Here is a 15,704-nt window from a genome sequence, read left to right as displayed (position 1 = left end):
AGGTCAGCATGGCAGGTATTTTAACGTGTTTGAAGCGGGGACTGAAGGTTGACGTGCTGAGGGAAGCTGGCCGTCAGTATCCAGTCTTCTGCTTCCTGCTGCTGTCTATGCTCTCTCTCACCGTGCTGCTCAACAGGTAAACTGTCGGTATTATAAACTGTGTTTACTGGGCCGGAGAGTGTCAGATTATCTCTAAACACTGCCTGGGTCATGTGGTGTCTGACCTGCACACCTGTGTGTTTCAGCCGAGTGAAGCTGAAGTTAGCCTCCCATTAGGCAGGTGAGGTGGCCCAGCCTTTCACTGTAGGGGGGCTGTGAGACCTCCTAGCAGATTGACAGGCCTTTATTGTCTTTGAAACCCTTATCCCTCTAGTGGAAATGAGGCTAAATATTCTTTAAAACGCAGGTTCAGATGTGTGAAACCCCTATCCCTCCAGTAGAAATGCAAAAAAAGGATAATGTCACTGTGTTTTTCAATCCCAGACCACATTGGACCAAGTCCACATCAAACACCACTGTAAATATTCTTTAAAACGCAGGTTCAGATGTGTGAAACCCTTATCCCTCTAGTGGAAATGCAAAAAAAGGATAATGTCACTGTGTTTTTCAATCCCAGACCACATTGGACCAAGTCCAGATCAAACACCACTGTAGCTAAAGATTTCAAATCTGGTCTAGATTATTCCAGAGAGGCTAAATATTCTTTAAAACACAGGTTCAGATGTGTGAAACCCTTATCCCTCCAGTAGAAATGCAAAAAAAGGATCATTTCACTGTGTTTTTCACACCCAGACCACATTGGACCAAGTCCACATCAAACACCACTGTAGCTAAAGATTTCAAATCTGGTCTAGATTATTCCAGAGAGGCTAAATATTCTTTAAAACACAGGTTCAGATGTGTGAAACCCCTATCCCTCTAGTGGAAATGCAAAAAAAGGATAATGTCACTGTGTTTTTCAATCCCAGACCACATTGGACCAAGTCCAGATCAAACACCACTGTAAATATTCTTTAAAACGCAGGTTCAGATGTGTGAAACCCTTATCCCTCTAGTGGAAATGCAAAAAAAGGATAATGTCACTGTGTTTTTCAATCCCAGACCACATTGGACCAAGTCCACATCAAACACCACTGTAGCTAAAGATTTCAAATCTGGTCTAGATTATTCCAGAGAGGCTAAATATTCTTTAAAACACAGGTTCAGATGTGTGAAACCCTTATCCCTCTAGTGGAAATGCAAAAAAAGGATAATGTCACTGTGTTTTTCAATCCCAGACCACATTGGACCAAGTCCACATCAAACACCACTGTAGCTAAAGATTTCAAATCTGGTCTAGATTATTCCAGAGAGGCTAAATATTCTTTAAAACGCAGGTTCAGATGTGTGAAACCCCTATCCCTCTAGTGGAAATGCAAAAAAAGGATCATTTCACTGTGTTTTTCACACCCAGACCACATTGGACCAAGTCCAGATCAAACACCACTGTAGCTAAAGATTTCAAATCTGGTCTAGATTATTCCAGAGAGGCTAAATATTCTTTAAAACACAGGTTCAGATGTGTGAAACCCTTATCCCTCTAGTGGAAATGCAAAAAAAGGATAATGTCACTGTGTTTTTCAATCCCAGACCACATTGGACCAAGTCCAGATCAAACACCACTGTAGCTAAAGATTTCAAATCTGGTCTAGATTATTCCAGAGAGGCTAAATATTCTTTAAAACACAGGTTCAGATGTGTGAAACCCTAATCCCTCTAGTGGAAATGCAAAGAGGCTAAACATTTTTAAAACACAGTTTCAGATTTGTGACACCTTTATTCTCTTAGTGAAAATAAAAAATGCGTCTTTTTCACTGCTTTTTTCACACCTTGACCACATTGAACAGGTCCAGTGGTACCTGTGCTTAATCAGGGCTTGTGTAAGCTACCTAAAGAGGTCATATTATCATTTTTGGCTTTTCCCTCTCCTTTATTTAAAACTCTGCTCTGATCTGCCTGAAAACAGCTCGTTTGTAGTCCAGCCGCTTCCCTTTCATCCCTGTGACTCTCCTCTCCCTTCCAAACACAGCTACCCTCCAGGCAGTCAGTGGACATAAAGTTGTTCCTGTGATGTAGAGACAGAGCTCAGTTAAAACTTTATGGATACAGATTAATAACTCACCGCTCTGAAACTCTCGCTCCAGTCCGTGTTGCCGACCAGCTCGGCAACACGTACAGCTGAACCCGAGCTGTTTACCGGCTTCTCGCTGACCCGCCCTTCTCTGCTTCTGATTGGCTAGTAGTCCTTAACTAGGAACTGAGCATGTGCAACTCCCAACAAAGATCATTTAGAGACAAGATGCATCACTCCATAGCTAAAACGAAGCCTTCAACACAGGCTGAAAAGAGGAGCTGCAGCAACGTGCAGTATTAAAACAAACAGTGTTTTTTTGAAAATGAAACCATGTAAATCTGTTCTGGTACAACCTCTGAATAAGATGTTGAACCTGAAAATGAGCAGAATACCACCTCTTTAAAACCTGATTAATTAACAGTGATCATGAGTACTTCGTGAGTGCAGGGTTAATTTTGAAAATCAATAAATCATAAATCAAAGTAAATTGTGATAGGAAGTTTTTACCATGTCAAAGGTTAAATGATTAATCCATTAATCAAGATAATACCCTGCACCATTCCCCGAAATATGCAACTTTGTATTCAGCCTCTTAGAAATATTGTTATATTATTATTTTTACCCTGCTGCACTGAAAACAAATCCCACCCACTCTGGTCATTTTGTCGTTAAAGTGAAGTGTCGTGGTTTAGTTTGGTCGAGTTCATTTGACATTTTAAGAATAGGAAAATTACTTAATGTAACGTGGAGAAGCAGTTAGCGCCGACAATCTCAGTATTTTATTTGAACAGTGTTTTTAGTTCATTTACATGAGTTTTTAATGCTGTTTAATAAAACTCCCTCTCCAGGTATATCCACATCCTGATGGTCTTCTGGTCGTTTGTGGCCGGTGTCGTCACTTTCTACTGCTCCCTCGGACCAGAGTCCCTTCTCCCAAATATCCTCTTCAACATAAAGCCAAGGAACACAGTAAGTCAAACATCTGACCAGACTTGGAACCTTCCTGACATTTCAGAGAGATTTGAGAGATAGTTGCAGGGCTGTATTTGGGACTGCACATGACAACATCAAGATTGGGATTAGATTAATGGTGCAGCCCTAGTTTCCATACACAGATATGTTTTCCACAATTGAGTGTGTGATATATCAGGTTTGTTTTCTCCAGCAGCGGCAGGAGCAGGAGTTGTTTCCTCTGGGCCACAGCTGTGCCGTGTGTGGAAAGGTCAAGTGCAAACGTCACCGGTACGTTCACAGGATCTCTGAACAGATAAACACTTACTTGAACATAAACACTTACTGAAAACTCAGCAAGTGTGTAAACAACATAAAAATGCATATAAATCTGCTCTGTTGTTATTCAGTTGCCTCTTCACGCTGGCGGAAGGTAAATAACTAGTTGTAGAGTATTTACTTTTTATGCTACTTTATTAGAGCTACAATGATTAATCACTAACTGCTTTGACAGTCGATTAAAGAGCTCATATTATGATAATTTTCAGGTTCAAAATCCTATTTAGAGGTTGTAGCAGAACTGGTTTACATGGTTTAATTTTCAAAAAACACCATATTTTTTTTCATGCTGCACATTGCTGCAGCTCCTCTTTTCACCCTGTGTTGTCGGAGTAGCCGCTTGGCGAGTGTTACATGAGGCGCATTTAGCTTTCATCCCTGTGACGTCACAGGGATGAAAGGGAAGCGGCTGGACTACAAACGAGCTGTTTTCAGTTCAGAGCAGAGTTTTCTGTGGGAGATGGGAACTTTTTCACTTTGCAAAACTTTTACATGCACAAAAAAGGAATATAACTCAATAAAGAAGAGAGGAAAAGACAAAAAGCAGAATATGACCTCTTTAAAGGTATGAGTAATTTTTTAAGAACAAAAGTTCTTGGATTCCAGCTTGTTAATCTGAATATTTTCTGGTTTCTTTCCTCCTCTGTGACAGTAAACTGAATATATTTTGGGTCGTGGACAAAACAAGAAATTTATTGACGCCGTCTTGAGCTTTGACACATGAAAACAATCGTCAGCTGCAGCCCTGTACTTTATATTTCTTCTTCCTTATTATATTTCAGAGGGGAATGCTGTGTATTTTACTCCCTGACATTAATATTTTATATCTTTTAGTAGATGTTGCTCGAGAGACAGAGAGAGAGGTGCTTTTTTTTGGATTTTCAACGTTTCAGCTCATGGACGTCCAACATCTCTATAGTAACTTCACAACTATAGTTACTTGGCTGATCAAGATTTTACATACATAAAATATAATCTATAAAATACAATTATTTATTCTGGATTAAACTACCCAAAGTTTGTAGTACAGAGTGAATAAAGCAGGTCAATGAACCTTTTGCTGACTGTAAAGATGGATACGTTTTGTGTTATTACTTAATTATAATGTTAAGTAGGTGAGGCTTGTGTGTGTTATTGCTTTATATGGTTACTATACTTATTGTTTACTCCTGGTACAGTCAACATATTTTCCTTGGTAACCAAACACCATTAAAGTCTAGTTTAATTTGGATAATGTCATTTTGTGAGGACACATTAAGCTAGTTTTCCTCTTAGTGGATATTATTATGCAGTATTGCACCAGACAGCCAAAATCATTGATGATGGGATTCGGCTCAAGGCAGGTTATACCCACAAAATTAATTACAGCTAAGTAAGTAACCATGAATCTCAATGTCTGACCAGGGGCCTTCTTACATGTGTTTACAAAAAAATATTCATTTAAAGAAATCAAATGTGCAGCAAGGTAGGACAGATGTGTCCGGTCAGGCATGGACATGCTCACTAGTTCGATTAAAATGCTGGGAATTTTCACACCCGTGCAGTTTGTGATTTATGATCTCTGAGATCATAAATCACAGACTGATAAAATGCACAAATATATTTTACTCTTTGCAGGCCGACCCTGCTGCTTGAAAACTATCAGCCATGGTTGGACCTGAAGGTTCATTCAAAGGTGGACGCTTCAATAGCAGAGGTAACTTCAGTGGGAGGAGGTTTCATCCTGAAATTAATTATTGATTAGTCAATTAATCCAATTTATTTTTTGCTCCTTTTCAGAAACGCACAACATAAACAAAGATTATCCCTAAACATTTGTTATGTGTAGTTATGAGACTATCTCACCAAGATAACATGACATAATGCAGTTTAAAAATTCACTTTTTTATTGTTATAGATAATACTTTGAACAAAAGTACAGCTGCTTGCTGTGTTTAGTTGCAGAGCACCCTCTGGTGGACAAACTATGCAACATGCTTGATCCGCCTCTTTGTTTCTTTATTAATTGTCGTTTATCGGCTGTTTTAAATACCGATTTATCTGCAAGTAGCTCATATGGGCCCATTAATATCTAACAAAATAACCATTAATTTATTATCCGTCTATTTTCTGACCGTTACTTACAGAATTCCTTTTTAATTTTGGTCTTCTGTTTCTGTAGAATAAAACTCTTCATGTATGCACATGCCATGTAAAAATGTACAGATTTAACTTCTGCTGTCCCTGATCTGTAGGTGTTCGAGTTAGTTCTGGAGAACTTTGTGTTCCCCTGGTACAGGTAACAAGTGTTTTATTGTCTCGAGAAAGATATTTTAAAAAGACACTTGTGAGGAAGTCGTTATGAACTCCCTCTTCTGGTTTTCAGGGACATCACAGATGACGAGGCGTGCGTGGACGAACTGAGGATGACCTTTCGCTTCTTCGCATCAGTGCTCATCCGCCGGGTTCAGAAGGTGACGCTTAAACATTCCTCAGACAGACAAAATAGAGCTGCTACAGGAAGAGATTCGTTTATAAGGCTGTAACTGACAATTTTCTTGAATAATCTGAATGAAGATTTGTTTATAAAATGTGAAAACATTCTCAAATTTGAGAAGCTGAAGCGAGCAACTTAATGAAACGATTCATTAATGGTCAGAATAGTTGCTGGTTAATTCTAATTTACTAATCTTCACAGCTAAACAAATTTTACCCCACAGTTTAGCTTGTTGTTGATCTAACCAGCAGCATCAGTAAAGCCACTACAGATGAAGAAGAAGCAGCAGCAGAGAGTTGAAATTCAGACGCCAGTTTCATGATTTAGGCATGAAATGTTTTTTACTTTTTGTCTTTTAATTGTTTCTTTTTGTGTCTTTCGCTGCTTCTCCCAGGTCGATGTTCCTGCCGTGTTTGCTGACAAAGTGATGAAAGCTGCGATGAAGCATATTGAAATTATTGCAAAAGCTCGAGATAAAGGTGTCAGATAACAAAAGTTTATTTATTTACTCTGTTATTTATATCCCTCATTTGTCCATTCACTTATATTCATTTATTAGGTTGTTTTACATTTAACTTTTAAAATGATTAATTTCACCTCACAAAACTGAACACAAAGTGCTCCAACCTTGCATGCAGCCTGTTTCTCCTGCTCGTTGTCTTATCTTCTAAATTTCAAAATGCATTTGAATTTCTGTTTATAAGTAATTTAAGCTACACTCTCTAAAAATGCGAGTAGGCAGTTGGTCTAAAGAACAAGCGTGTGGAGCCATTGTCATACTGTTTGTTTTGTTTTGTTTGATTTACACTGGGCTAAGCTACGTTCACAGACTTTGTTTTTGACTGTTCACATTGTTTTTTTTTTAAATGGGGCCCATATCAGACTCCAGTGTGAACCGACCCGCATGTGCAGAATAATAGTACGATGTCACACGCTGTCGTACGGCGGTCAACATGGAGGCCACAGAGGTTGCCAGTCCTCCTAAATTTCATTGCTCTTTCTCGGTTTTCTTCCCAGTGTCACAGTTCCCCCCAGATTTCCTGTGTTTGTCCCGATTTATGACAAATGTTCTCAACCTTTGGCCTTTCCAGCACATATATTAGAGTTTCTGGCAAAATGGTGAAACCGGGTTTATGATCTAGACTCTGTGTTCTGTTGTTATTGCATGTGTCTGTCTGCAGTGAAGAACGTGGAGGCTTTACAACAGGCAGCTCTGGATGAATACGGCACCGACCTCCACGTCGCTCTGCACAGCCGAAAAGACGAACTGCTCTACCTGAGGAAGCTGACCGAGATGCTGTTTCCCTACGTCATGCCTCCCAAAGCAACAGACTGCAGGTAGGCTGACACAAACCAGCTGACAGAGGCTAAATGGGTCACATCTAGGAAGTGTAAACTACAGCCGCTCCATACACGGAAGTAAGCTAACTGTCCTAAAGCCCTGAGGGGCTGTTAAATCCCCACATTGACTGTATGATCAAAGTAAATGATCGTGTATTAAACGTTGTTAAAAGTGGTGGTTGTGTGTTTGTCTGTGTTCAGGTCTCTGGCTCTGCTGCTGCGGGAGGTGATGGCTGGATCGGTCATATTACCCACCATGGATTTCATGGCTGACCCTGTGAGTCCAGCAGGATCAATGTTTGTCTGTCGGAGTGATACGACGTGACAATAACTGGTAAAAAAAGTTCATTTTCCATTCTGTGTTTTGCAAACTGGCGTTGAAGGTTAATCAGGACTTTTAAGGTAACACGCCGTCTCTCTTTCTGCGTTTTCAGGACACTGTGAACCTCCTGGTGCTGCTCTTTGTTGATAATAGTCCAGTAAGTGCAAAGAACATTTCAGGGAGTACTGCTCCGTTACGTTACATCTGAATCTGTGACAAGTTCATGTACTGTAGATCCACTTAAATATCATAAAGCATGATATTAATTCAGTTAAATTAATTGAAACTTTATTGCATTCAGGTTTCTCAACTAATTATTTTGCTTCTTCTGTATCTCCAGCCTGAACCAGCCACAGAGCCTCCGTCTACCCTGGTTCCATTTTTACAGAGATATGCAGACATCAGCAACAAGAAGTCGTCTGTGAGAGAGAGAGACCTTATTCACTACAAACTCAATGATCTGTTACAAGAAACATTTAAATAGATAAATATTACCAACCTTGTACTGCAGGTTTTGACCTTTTTGTCCCGCTACAGTGTGTTCAGTATCTTATGTATCGTCTTGCATGCGTTTATCTTTCGGCCTTATTTATATCGCGTATTTTTTAAACGTTTCCGATAGATAGATAGATAGATAGATAGATAACCTGAAGTCTCCCTCTCGTTGCGCAGGTGCTGAAGTTGGAGCTGAAGGAGATCAGGGAAGAGCAGGATCTCCTTTTTCGTTTCATGAACTTCCTGAAACAGGAAGGAGCCGTGAACGTGCTGCAGTTCTGCCTCACCGTTGGTACGAACAGTCATCATAATATGTAAACCGCCCTGCAAACTTAATCCTCTGATAAAGCTCAGTGACTTAGCTAGCCCTAAAACTAGCTATGCAAGCCTATCGCAATCTCAGTAAGCTAGTTAGCCCCCCAAGATCAACATGAACGATCACCCATCCAGTCTTTTTCTTACCCGCTTGTCCTGTAGAGGTCTTTACATGCAGACACGTCATGTTTACCCTTGTTTTACAGAGGACGACTCAGGAATGATTCCACTTTAGTTATTAGAAAGAAGAAGAGTCTTTCTTTTGCGTGGGGGAGCTTCGGTGAATAATAACAATTTGACCTGTAACCATGATGTCCCTTTCAGTCTGACTGTTTAAAACCTCTTGTTGGTTCCCCCAGAGGAATTCAACGATAAGATCCTGAGTCCGGAGCTGAGCGACTCTGAGCTGCAGCGTCTGCACGGCGAGGTGCTGGACATGTACGAGACCTACTGCCTGGACGAAAGCATCGACAAGATCAGCTTCGACAAGTTCATCGTGGAGGAGATAAGGAACAGTAAGAGGCTATAATGATTAGGGGCGGGACGAGATCACGCGGTATTAAATACGATACCGATACGATATCGAGGTTAAAAGCTGTCTCACGATATCAGCATCTGTACGAGATCCGTTCCACGCAGTCGGTCACAGGGCTCTGTTAAAATAAATGGGTTTCGTATTTCTTATGTGAGGCTGAATATTACGAGCAGTTTAGTAGGGATATTGAAATAAATATTAATATGAACGCAGGCTATTAATTTTAGGTTAGTAGCTATTTTAAAGTCTATCACAGAGACTGGTCACGTTCCGCCGCACCTTTTGCAGTGTGGGTGCAGGTAATGAGGTGAGTTTCAGTTGCCTACATGTTGAGATTCAACCACTGTTTGAGCACATTTTATGGCATGAATTGATTTTTCGTTTCATTGCTTTATGGAGTTAATTTAGAACAATGTTTGGAACACTTTTGAGTGTGTTAAATAAATTAATCTAATTTTTTTTATTCAGTGCTCGAGTCTTTTAATGTGGAAACGCCGACACACAGACGAGCTGACAGAATAAGGCTGATATTTTCATGCAGCTCATAAGAACACATCAAATCAGTGCATTGTTGTAGACTGCGCCTGTTCATTTAGACATTCACACTGTCGGCGATTTAAACAAATGTGTAAAGCAACATTTCAGAATAGTTAGGTTAACTTTATTGGCCCTTATAGTGCAGTGTTGCTACATAATAAAATGTCACAAAAACAACATCACATATCACAAAACACATCAACAAGAACCTGAGAAGCACTGACATGCTGTACTTCACAAAAAGAAAACAAACACAGAAGAAAATAACGTTGTTGACAACATAGTTTGATGGATTAGTGCTAGTGTGGTTATTGCATGTTGCCCTATTGCACCAAGATTACAAGGAAAGGGCTCACATATTTATTTCACACAGTTCTGTTTCACATTATTCAGCAGCTTGCATTGTTTGCATTTTCTGATTTTTCTGTCGGATAAAAGACTATTTTCCACTCATAGATTTCATCATTGAAGATTTCTTACAAATAGTTTAAAAGTCTCGTTCTCGTGAGCTAAGTGTGTCGTCACATCCCTAATAATGATATAACTACTACTTTTGGTTTTTCATCGTTCACCAGAATCTCTTTAAAGGTGCTCTCCACTAATTTTAAAATCAGTTTGTTGAAGTTTATGGGTCTTATTTGTCATAATTCATTGAATTTTTTTGTGAATTATTTTCCTCACTGTTTAGTGTAAGAGTTGAGCAATAATTGCAAATGATAAAAGAAGAGATGTTCATGAACACCTTGCTGCAGTGATGTACGGGTAAAACAGACATGAAACTTCCTGTTTGTCTCCCGTGTAAACGTTTTACCTCTCTGAACAGAAACACAGAGTGAAAGCAGTCTAACCACACGCTGTCCTCCCTCTCAGTCGCTAAAGGTCCGTACGCCGACGTGGTGAAGCTGCAGACGATGCCCTGCATGTTTGAGGCGTACGAACACGTCCTGTCTCTGCTGGAGAAAGTCTTCACCCCGATGTTCTGTCACAGCGACGAAGTGAGACACCAAAAACTCAGTCACCCACACACATCATGCAGGTTTTGAAATATAAAATACACACCTGCTTTTATGAACGACGAGTAGAAACAAATACAGGTTTCAACTGTTTCATTGTTGCTAAATAACAAAGTTTATATATTTTATACTTCACTCCATTTTATAGGGAAATATTGTACTTTTAATTACTCTACATTAATCGCACAGCTTTAGTTACTTGTTAACTTTCATGTTCAGCTTTTAACAAACAAAGCAGATGGATTATTGATTAAACTACCCAACAGTATGAAAATTGGCTCTACCTCAAATTTAATTTAAATGTGCTACATCCAGGACTTCCAGTCATACATTAGTTGTAATTTGTGCACTGACTGTGTCGCCTCTCTGTGTTCAGTACTTCAGACACCTGCTGAGAGGCGCCGAGTCTCCAACGAGGAACTCAAGAATTAACAGGTATGTTATAGTGCCTGTTTTTTAAATTAGACTTTTAGTTTGCTTTTAATTTATTTTGTCACGCGGGAATAAAAGTACACAAGAGTTAAACATGTGACAAGGTGCTGGGGGGGGGAATTCCACTGAAAAAAATAATACAAACATAATCAATCAATCAATCAAAACTTTATTACAGACTCAAGGTCCAGATCTTACCCACAACAAAACATATATATACATGCCCGCATACACACATTTGTACATAATAAAAACACCTTAGTAAATCCTGGTTAGAAGAATTTTAAAATGATTTTAAAAGACAATCAAGACATATGGGATTGGTCAAGCTCAAAATTATTTCATTTTGTGAACCATTAAGCCAGCGCATTAATTTATACAAGAGGGTTCTCAAGACAGAATGAAAGGTCCTTACTCCTTCAGCCACAAACATCTCACTTGCACTACACCATCTTGGTCTCTTGAGTAATATTCTCATTGTAACATCAGGTCCTAGTTTTTGCAGACTTGCCGTTCTATAATTTGACCACAAGTGCGCAGTAGAGAGTGGAGTACAACATGCTTTGAACAGAGATATCTTTATATCCCCTAAACTAAAATAGCCACTAGGCTTGTTGTTAGCCAGTTTAAAGTCAGGATATTTTAAACAATTACCATCTTAAGTTCTGCAGATCATGGCGACGCTCTTACTGGCATTATATTTAACATCACGTTCCACACCGAACAAATTGTAAGGAGATGCTGAACACAAGCACTACTTAAACTAAAAACATACTTACTAGAGCTGACCCTCACTAGTCAAAGATTTGATGCTTTGATGGGCGGAGCCTGATTCCACTGTCAATCTCGTAGTCTAAGCTTCACAGTGAAACAGGGATCACGCCATTTTGGTGATATGGGGGTGCTCAACGTCTGATTTTACATAGAATTACCAGTTTTCGCCCAATAAGTTAATATGCAGCCTATTACAATATACATTTCAATGTTTAATGCTGTAAATAAACATGTAAAAAGAATATAACTTTCAATAAATTTTTTTGAAGTGCATGAATAAATCCAAAATTGTAACCCTAACCCTGGAGCGGCAGTGCGCATGTGTAGGCGTAGCGTGTGTGTGGGTAGTGATATAACTACTACTTTTGGTTTTTCATCGTTCACCTGAGACCATAGAATCTCTTTAAAGGTGTTTTCCACTAATTTTAAAATCAGTTTGTTGAAGTTTATGGGTCTTATTTGTCATAATTCATTGAATTTTTTGTGAATTATTTTCCTCACTGTTTAGTGTAAGAGTTGAGCAATAATTGCAAATGATAAAAGAAGAGATGTTCATGAACACCTTGCTGCAGTGATGTACAGGTAAAACAGACATGAAACTTTGAACCACGGAGGGCAGTGAAGTTCCACTTCTCAGCCTGGTGTTGAGTTACTTTTATTTGTGTACAAACTTGTGTAGTACCTTCCTGTTTGTCTCCTGTGTAAACGTTTTACCTCTCTGAACAGAAACACAGAGTGAAAGCAGTCTAACCACACGCTGTCCTCCCTCTCGTACGCCGACGTGGTGAAGCTGCAGACGATGCCCTGCATGTTTGAGGCGTACGTAGCGTGTATGTGTGCGGTGGCGGAAGAGGAGCCCCGGCCTCACTGGTGTTGTGCCGAGTTGTCCGCACCTCGCGGGACTTTCGGATAATTTATCACCGTCGATGAACCGCCCAAAGAATATTTTAGCGTTTTTAAACAGCCGGCTACTTGAAATTGACCCGCGAGGAACCGCGACGTGCACGGAGCTGTCGGCAGCACGGCATGCACGCAAAACTCTGCACAAGACCGGTGGATGTCAGGAGAGAGAGAGAAAAGCCTCAGTTTAGCTGGAAATTTACAGTGTAAGTTGAATGAATAGAGTCTGCTCTGAATCAGCTACTGTGTGTAACCCCCCCTCCCAGCTCGCAATCTAAAGCGCACTAAACCAGACATGATTCAACACTCAAAAGGTGTTTTGTTTTTACACTGTTCCTGCATTTAGTAGTAGAGAACAGCCCTCTAAGGTTTGCTCCCTTGAAGGTCTTTTGTCCAAACTGTCATCATTAGTTGCTCTTGTGCATCCTATTCCAGAAATAGCTTCAGTTTGGAAGAAAACAGGTAAGTGGGTATTCGGCATGTTACCTGGCCTCACAGAGTCTGCTGCTTGCAAGATACTATATGCAAACAACCAGTGCGCAGTATTATAATCATATTATGATGCATGCAGATACGGTATAATTCAACTGTACGCTGCTCTGTGGATCAAACATGTCTCCTGTGTAACAAACTAGTCCTTGATTTACAAATCTTAACGTCATGAGCCTCTGCTGGGCTTTTGTCTGTGTGTGCGTGTCACGCTGATGCTTGCACTCTGACTTTAACTCCATGTTTGAGATGATGGATGTTTGTCTCCGACCGGGATTGGAAGTTTTCTTTTACCTTAGAATGAGACTTTCAACCTTTTAACCTCAAACTGACGCTGACATGCAGCAGCATCATGATGCATCACTGTGTCTTGTTCAGTTCAGTGTCTTGACGTTAAAATAGAAGCTTTGCTTTGTCTCCTTTCCAACATGGCCACTTGCAAACATCTGTAACTCCTTTAAATAGGGCTAGGTATAGTTTTTTTTTGTCTGTAACTTTGCCAGTACAATACCTAATTTTCAATATGATACCAGAGTGATATCTTCCCCTTACATAGAGGAAGTAAGTGAAACTTCTCAAATGCATCAGAGGTTCATTTTGTTTTGCACCATGAGATCATTCCCTCAATAAAATACAGTCTAAAATGCGCAAGATATGTGTTTAAATAAGTAAATATCGAATGAAAGAATAGGCACTTTGTGAGGCGCCCACATATTGTCACAACACCTGGTTAAACGTTAGAAAGTAGTTTTCAAAATGTACAAGCTGCTTTTACCCGTGGTTAAAAAAGACATTTAGCTGTCTGCATGTCTGCTGCATGACTGATGCACCACACAGAGAAAGTCAGTTTTTTTCCCATCAGTTGTCATAACACGAAGGTAAATGCTCTGTCAACGAGTCATTTTACAGTTTTCAAACACCTGAGCGTGATAAAGAAGGATGGAAACAAAGCTGACAGAATATTTAGACTGAAGAGATGAGATTAAAGGGGTCGTGTTGTAGTCGTAATGCAGGTTAGATGCGTGCATCAGCGTATTTCTCTGTTCACCCCAGAAACACTTCAAAACGAGGCGAGTCGTTCGGGATCAGCAGGATTGGCAGCAAAATCAAAGGTGTGTTCAAGAGCACGACCATGGAGGGAGCCATGCTGCCACCCAGCGCCATGAACGACTTCGGCGAGGATTTGGTGAGTGTGTCTTTTTCACGGGTGTAAAATTAGGAGCTGCGATGAGAATCTCTACCTCCTGTTGACGGTTTGCAAAACGAAGCATTTATCTACTTTCCTTTTATCCTTTCTTTCAATACATCCATCTACTCCTTTATAAATAATTTTATCTGTCCTCCACTCACACAATTTAGGTGTTACGCAGAAAATTACACATAATTTAATTTAACCTCACCAAACTTCAAAGTAAAAGTGATTATTTGTTCCTCGGTTTGGCTCTTTGTGTCCCTGCAGGTGGAGGAGGCGACTGTCGTGATGGAGGACGACTGCCCCGCCGAGCCGGCCAGCACACCGGGCGCCCTGAGGAACCTGTCGGCCTGGAGCATCACCATCCCTTACATCGACATCTACGACGACGAGGCCAAGAGGGAGAAGATCCCCGTCTTCTGCATCGACGTGGAACGCAACGACAGGAAGGAAGGTGAGCGAGCGCGAAACACAAGCCTCTGTCACTGCACTCTACCGGTATGTGAACGTAGATCTACAACGCTGAGCCGTTTCATGTCATAGAAACATACTTCACTTTGGCCTACTGACGTCTACATTTATCTAAATTGTTTGGTAAACCCAAAACATGTGTCACTCATTATGTGTGTCATTAAAGGAATGTCTCGGTATTGTTAAACCTGGTGATGAAAACGAAGTAGTGGAGTTTGTCGTGTATGGATTAGAGCTGCACAGATTAATCGCCAACTATTTGATTAATCAGTTTGAGTCCTGTTTTAAAGAAAAAAGAAGTAAACGTTCTCTAATTTTCGCTTCTTAAATGTGAATATTTTCTGGTTTCTTTCCTCCTCTGTGACAGTAAACAAAAAAAAAAAAACGCTGAGCGACATTTTTCACCATTTTTTTACAATTTATCGACCAAAAAACGAATCAATTAATCAAGATTAATGATAAGATTAATGAAATGAATCATTAGTTGCAGCCCTAGTACGTCGAGGAGCTAGCAAGACTTTATTTCCTAACGTTACTCCAACACGACAAACTCCTCTCTCCAACTCTGACTCTCGTTTGCACTGTCGTCTGCGACCTTTTCAGCTGCCGGCTGAAACCATTTACTGTACGGATTCAAAGCCTACGAGTCATTACAACACCAACGTAGTGAATATAGGCCCCAGGTTTCCCTTTGAGTTGGTCAGGAGTAGGAATTTGTTTTGACTGATAATTTTGATCCAGGGACAAAAGCAGCAGACAATTGAATAACTAATCAGATTTATTTGCTTTCAGACCAAATAGATTTTTTTTTACACAGAGACAAATGTCAGTGGAGTCTGTGGCTCGAGTCATCAACTTCCCCACGCGTTAGCCTTTAACAGTCAGACATGTTGTAATTTGTCGCCCTCTTCTTGCAGCTGGTCATGAAACTGAAAAGTGGTCGGTCTACAGAAGATATCTGGAGTTCTACGTACTAGAATCCAAACTCACCGAGTTCCACGGTAACTCT

At 40.2% G+C, this 15,704-nt stretch overlaps 1 protein-coding gene across 6 annotated transcripts in view; it reads left to right on the top strand.

Moving 5' to 3' along the window:
- Positions 1-15,704, top strand: part of LOC119908835 (sorting nexin-14-like) — a 37,918-nt gene that overhangs the window by 384 nt on the left and 21,830 nt on the right. For 3 of the 6 annotated variants that reach the window (XM_038726728.1, XM_038726726.1, XM_038726730.1), the window contains exons 2-20: positions 3-136; positions 2,962-3,082; positions 3,279-3,355; positions 5,021-5,099; positions 5,638-5,681; positions 5,769-5,856; positions 6,274-6,358; positions 7,061-7,217; positions 7,422-7,497; positions 7,655-7,699; positions 7,883-7,963; positions 8,215-8,329; positions 8,712-8,867; positions 10,295-10,419; positions 10,814-10,872; positions 12,979-13,005; positions 14,086-14,218; positions 14,492-14,678; positions 15,613-15,696. In XM_038726728.1, the coding sequence (XP_038582656.1) occupies positions 9-136; positions 2,962-3,082; positions 3,279-3,355; positions 5,021-5,099; positions 5,638-5,681; positions 5,769-5,856; positions 6,274-6,358; positions 7,061-7,217; positions 7,422-7,497; positions 7,655-7,699; positions 7,883-7,963; positions 8,215-8,329; positions 8,712-8,867; positions 10,295-10,419; positions 10,814-10,872; positions 12,979-13,005; positions 14,086-14,218; positions 14,492-14,678; positions 15,613-15,696 (1,867 nt within the window). In that variant the 5' untranslated portion in view covers positions 3-8. The remainder of the gene's footprint in view (positions 1-2; positions 137-2,961; positions 3,083-3,278; positions 3,356-5,020; positions 5,100-5,637; positions 5,682-5,768; positions 5,857-6,273; positions 6,359-7,060; positions 7,218-7,421; positions 7,498-7,654; positions 7,700-7,882; positions 7,964-8,214; positions 8,330-8,711; positions 8,868-10,294; positions 10,420-10,813; positions 10,873-12,978; positions 13,006-14,085; positions 14,219-14,491; positions 14,679-15,612; positions 15,697-15,704) is intronic. The other 3 variants (XM_038726727.1, XM_038726731.1, XM_038726729.1) reach the window with 3 other exon arrangements.

Source organism: Micropterus salmoides, unplaced genomic scaffold (assembly GCF_014851395.1).
Source record: "Micropterus salmoides isolate LMB-PRFRI ecotype aquatic unplaced genomic scaffold, ASM1485139v1 Ms_hic_scaffold_18, whole genome shotgun sequence".
Lineage (NCBI taxonomy): Eukaryota > Metazoa > Chordata > Actinopteri > Centrarchiformes > Centrarchidae > Micropterus > Micropterus salmoides.
This window is presented reverse-complemented; position numbering and strand designations above follow the sequence as displayed.